This window comes from Pelecanus crispus, chromosome 2, assembly GCF_030463565.1.
Source record: "Pelecanus crispus isolate bPelCri1 chromosome 2, bPelCri1.pri, whole genome shotgun sequence".
Classification (NCBI taxonomy): Eukaryota; Metazoa; Chordata; class Aves; order Pelecaniformes; family Pelecanidae; genus Pelecanus; species Pelecanus crispus.
Window position 1 is genome coordinate 39,632,910 of NC_134644.1, and position 5,491 is coordinate 39,638,400.

General features: G+C 61.3%; 1 protein-coding gene across 1 annotated transcript; it reads right to left on the bottom strand.

Moving 5' to 3' along the window:
- Positions 1-328: 328 nt before the first annotated feature.
- Positions 329-2,656, bottom strand: TRIL (TLR4 interactor with leucine rich repeats). The gene has a single exon (XM_075706344.1). It carries the CDS (start codon positions 2,654-2,656, stop codon positions 329-331), a length of 2,328 nt encoding a protein of 775 aa, XP_075562459.1.
- Positions 2,657-5,491: the final 2,835 nt, after the last annotated feature.

The window sequence follows — 5,491 nt, forward strand, 5'->3', positions numbered from 1 at the left end:
TGCTGTCGGCAGCAGCTCCCACCGCTTCGCTCTCAAGGAACGGTTACCGCCAGTCAGCGCTTTGGCTCGGCTTAGCCGCGATTTCTGAGAAAATGGTGACCTCCCGGCAGAGGCGGCCGAGTAGGCCCGTCCCACAGACGCCATCAGCCCCCGGCCTGCGGTACGGCCGGCTGACTGCAGCGACGGCGCCGCAGCTCGCCCCGTCGCAGGCCGCCACCCCCGCGCCATCTCCTCACGGGCGAAACGTCCGCCTCCCCTCGCCGCGCTGACCACAGCTCCCGGCCGGCCTCGCTGCACGGCGCCGGCCGGGAGCTGTACTCTGGCGGGCTCAGTCGGCGAACCGCTGCAGCAGGTGGTCGTCGCCGTGGCGGCCGCCGCTGTCCACGAAGCGCTCGCAAGGGAACTCGATGAGGTCGGCCTCGCTGAGGGCGCAGGCGGCGCCGCGGGGCGGCCGGTGGGACTGGAAGCCGGAGAAGTCAGCGGAGACGCCGGTGCCCATGGAGCGGAGGGGCCGGCGGGTGGAGTAGAGCTGCCGGACGTGGACGGGGGCCGCCTTCCGCCGCCGCCGCCCCAACACCTTCTTCCGCAGCAGGCGTGAGGCCCAGGCGGCCAGCGCCGCGAAGAGCAGCAGCGCGTTCACCGCCAGCAGCACCAGGGTGAGGAGCTGCTGGTCGGGGCCGCGGGGCCCGCCCGCCGCCGCCGCCGCGCCGCCCTCGGGCAGGGTGACCAGCCCGGCGCAGTGGTCCCGCGGTGCCACCGGGCACACGCGGCCGCCGAGGACGCCCTCGACGCAGACGAGGTAGGGGGTGTCCGGGCGGAGCTCCCGCAGGGTGGCGGCCGGCTCCCCGCGCTCCGGCAGGTAGACGAAGCGCTGGAACTTGACGGCGGCGCCGAAGCGGTCGAAGAGGAGGCGGAACCGCGGCGGCCCCAGCAGGCGAGGGCTGCGGTGCGGCCGCACGGCCCAGCGCACCGTCACCGAGCTGGAGCCCACCGCCTCCACCGACAGGTTGCAGAGGAACAGCTTGTTGAAGTCGCACGGGTCGGACACCAGCGGCGGGACGCCGGCGGCCGGCGCCGAGCGGGGTTTGCCGGCCCGCCGGGGCCAGGCCGCGCTGGGCGGCGCCGGCCCGGAGGCCGCCGGGCGGGCGGGCAGCGGCGGCGTGGGGCTGGCGGCCTCCGCCGCGGGCCTCGGCGGCCCCGCCGCGCCCTCGGGCTCCCCCAGCAGGCGGGCGGTGGAGGCGGAGGGCGGCGGCCCCGGCGGCCCCCGGGGCGGCCCCGCGCCGCCGCTGCTGTTGCTGCCGAGGCCCTCGGCGGAGGGCGGCGGACGGCGCTGCTCCTCCGCTGCCGGCGGGGGGGACGCGGAGGAGGAGGAGGAGGGAGCGGCCCCGGCGTGGCAGGGGCCGCCGTCTTGCGGTGGCGGCAGCTGGGCGTCCTGCAGGTAGTCGAGGTACTTGCCGGCCAGGGTGGGCGGCAGGCGGCACTGCACGAAGACGGTGAGCAGGCGGCCCTGGGAGTGCCAGGCCCCCAGCCAGTGCTTGAGGCCGCGGAGGCGGCAGTCGCAGCTCCAGGCGTTCCCCTCCAGCTCCAGGCGGTAGAGAGCCGGGCTGGAGGCAAAGAGCTCGCCGGGGAGGGTGGCCAGCGCGTTGTCTCGCAGGCTGAGCTCCCGCAAGCGGCCGAGGCGGCCGAAGGTGGCAGGGTGCAGGGCGGTCAGCGCGTTGCGGCTCAGATCCAGCGCCTCCAGGCTGCTCAGCGGCTCCAGCAAGGCAGCGGGCAGGTGGCTCAGCAGGTTTCCCTCCAGGCGCAGCTCCTTCAGCGAACCCAGCCCCGTGAAGGCATCCGGGGCCAGGTGAGCCAGGCGGTTTCCACTGAGCGAGAGTTTCGCCAAGCCGGGCAGGTGCTGGAAGAGCCCCCCTGTCAGCTGCTGCAGGCTGTTGCTGGCCAGCAGCAGGGTGTGGAGGGAACGCAGCGGCCCGAAGATGTCCGGGTGGCGAAGGGAGCTCTGCTGGTTCCCCGAAAGGTCGAGGAAGCGCAGCTTAGCCAGGCCCGTGAAGGCACCGCGGCTCAGCCAGCGGATGCGGTTGGACTCCAGGTGTAGGTAGAGTAAGTTCGGCAGCCCTGAGAAAGTGGAGTCGCCCAGCGAGCCCAGCTCGTTGCCATCCAGGCGCAGCTTGACAAGGCTGCCGAGGCCGGAGAAGGAGGCGGCGCTGAGGCGGCCGATCTCGTTGGCGTTCACGTAGAGGATGCGCAGCTTGGCCAGGGCACTGAGGGTGCCGGGGGCCAGCACCGGCAGCAGGTTGTTGCCCAGGTAGAGCTCCTCCAGCCGCCCCAGGCGCTCAAAGGCCTTGGGATGCAGCGAGCGGATCCGGTTGTACTGCAGGTCCAGGCGCTGGAGCCCTGCCAGGCGGTGGAAGTCGAAGGCGGAGATGTTGGCGATGAAGTTGCCCCCGAGGCTGTAGGTGAGGATATCCTGGGGCTCGGCAGCCTTGGGCACCGAGCGCAGGCCCCGGTTGGTGCAGAGGAGGTGCTGGTGCTGCTGGCAGTCGCATGGCTCGGGGCAGATGGGCTCGGCCGCGGGCAGCAGCAGGAGGAAGAGGGTGACCGAGCCCCAGAGTACCCGCGGCAGCACCATCAGGCGGACCCGGCGCGGCGGCCCCATCCCGGGACGAGCCGTGGGCTGCTTCCCCCGCCGCCTTTGTGTCTCTCCGGCATCCCCCCCGCCTCCTCCGCGGCTGCTAGTCGGCCCCTCCTCCGCTCCGCGCCGGGCTGAGCTCCGCGCCGGGCGGGCAGGCGCGGCGGCGGCGGCTGCAGGTCGCGGTGCCCGGCACCATGGGCTCGCCCGAGCCGGCCCGGGGCGCGGAGCGGCGGGGAGGGCTGCGGGCCGCCGCCGCCCGGGCTCTGCCGCCCCTCCCGGCCCCCGCAGGCTGCGGTTCGGCGGTCGCGGGGCCGGGGGTGCCGCGGGGGGCGGGCGGGGGTGCGTGCGGCCGGGCGGGCTGCGGAGCGGAGCGGCTGCCCCGCTGCTCCGCCGGCTCTCCCCGGGGCGGAGGGGGCGGGCGGAGCGGGGAGGGGAGGGGTGGGGTGGGGGGGCCGGCGGGCGGAGCGGGGAGCAGGGGAAAGACGAGCTCCGAAACTTGCCGAGAAAACTCAGCGGAAATTCGTACTTCCCACACGGCGCCCCGGGGGAGCGGAGGATCGGATGGAGCGGGGGAGAGGGAGGACGGCGCGGGGGGGGCGGGGGGAGCCCGCGGCCGGTCCTGGCTCGGCTCAGCCCCGGCAGCAAGCAGGGGCGCAAAGTGGGAAAGTAGGAATTGGAACCGGCTGTGGCTGCCTCCCGGCCACATGGGCTGCAGATAGAGCTGCGCATCGGGGAGGGGGAAGGGAACAGAAGTAAACTACTCGTCGTCTGCGCCCTACCCCCCCCCCCCCTTTTTTTTTTATTTGCTTGTATTTAGAAACCTGCCAAAAGCAATAGCTACTGTTTACCACGGACTGAGGACTTTGTTTTGTTTTAAGCAAACGGCAATCAGAGGACTAAGCCACCTATTGCTATAGTAAGTAAGTAAGCAAGCCACCTATACACTACATCAATGAATGAATTGTCATTCTTTCTCCGCACCATCTTGCCCAGTAGGTTCCTGAGGAAGCTGCCAGTGAAGATGCAGTTGAACGTAGCTCCAGCTCCACGAAGGGCTCATCAGGGTGATTAAGATGCTCTTTAGAAATAATTCCCATTTTAAAGATTTTTCTCTCACCAGCATACAAATTGAGAGTGAAAGGAAGGTGTTGGAAAGCATACTGAAAACAAAATAGACTGCGTACCCGTCCATTCAATGGCTTGCCTTTCTTTCCTGTTGGCCTTTTTTTGTTTTCCTAAGATGTCGCCAATGGGGTAAATAAGTGCCCAAGGGCAGGAGGAAATGCCTAGATATGAAGGGTATATAAGCCTGTCAAGGATGTTGAGAAAAAGAAGATAATTCCCAAAATACCGTGTTGCAAATTTAATAAATACATTGGAAACTGTGTTACCACGTGAAGCTGTATCCAACTGCACACACTTTGCATACACTTCTGGACTAAAGCAGTGTACCAGCCACGCTCCTTTCTCTTACTAGAAGGCAGAATTTAGATAGCTTTTGTGGAAGTTTTGTTTGTAGTGGCTGTGTCAACATGAGCAGGTAGCATGGTGTGATAGTTTGTGCTGGGTCCCTGTTGTCTGTTTTCATGGAGAGTTGTTACTTTGATCTAACTCTGATTTGGTCCTGCTTTTTAACGGGTTGGAGAACATGAAGTGTGCTCCAAGCCTGCTCCAGAGCATGAAGCACAGTGTTATGCATGGGAGGTGATCAGCAGATTTGCCTCAAAAGCACACTGGCAGTCTGAAGAAACCTTGAAGAGAAAGGATAAGGCTTGGCTCGGTCAAAGGAACATCATTATGAGCATCTTAATTCCTAGCTCTTGTAGTTAGTTGAGTGTGGGCCTTATAAAGAATAATCTTTTTGTAGTGGTAACTGCATTGTGCTGGTGTGGGAAGTCATATTTGGGGCCGGAGAGTGATATTTTAGACAATCAGGATGAATTTTGGAAATGTTTTCTAAAATCAAGTGAGCAGCTCTGAATTATAACTTGGTCATTGGGAAAACCTGGTGTGAACAGTCTGATGACTTGTCATCAAACAAGCATGTTCTTAGATTAACTTGATTTCAAATTGTGTCCTAAATTGTTGCTGCATTGTTTTCTGAGGGTGGACAGAAGTTTGTCTGCTTCTTGAGTGAAGTGGAAAGTTTCTCTTTTGATTGTCTGTAACTGCTTTATTTCAAGCAGTACATGCTTGATTAGTAAGGTATTTTTTTTCTGAAATAAATCAGAGTAAGTTTCACAGGCGGAACTTTTTGCTAGCCTTTTTAGTTCTTTTCGCAGATTACAAAAGAAACCCATCCAGCATTCGTTCATGATTCAAATGTCCATGGGTTAAGAATCCAGACCTTTTAGCTCAGTCTCTTCCATACTGAATATGTCTTCACTTGCCAGCTTTTTCGTTTCAGTATCTATCACATCGTGTCTAATATTCAGGACAAAGTAGAGGGATTTTTTCACCCTACAAAGACTGTGTGTTTCTTTCCTCATTCTCAAAGCCGCTGTAGAGCAAGGGAAGACATCCTGGCTCTCAAAGTTTTCTTTAGTTCTGAGCAAAGCCTAATTGACTAGTGACGTTTTCTCCCAACAAATTTGCTTCACTGTGGTGTACCTCAAGTAGTGAAATTTTAGAAAACCATTCTGTATGATGATTGTATGCTTATTTTCTGTTCCTTTGGGTTTTTCTTTTGAAACATGCACAAGCTTATAAGGGCAATTTATGAACTGTCCTTCCTTTAGAAGCACCATAGAACTTTTTCTAGTCATGTGTCATTGCAAATACTAAAGGTTTAAGTCAAATTGTATCTTATGTATTGCTTTTGATTTATGCTTTCTGACACTTAGCCAACATTATTATTTT

Coding starts and splice junctions, on each gene's coding strand:
- TRIL (XM_075706344.1), bottom strand. CDS start 2,656: ATGGGGCCGCCGCGCCGGGTCCGCCTGATGGTGCTGCCGCGGGTACTC.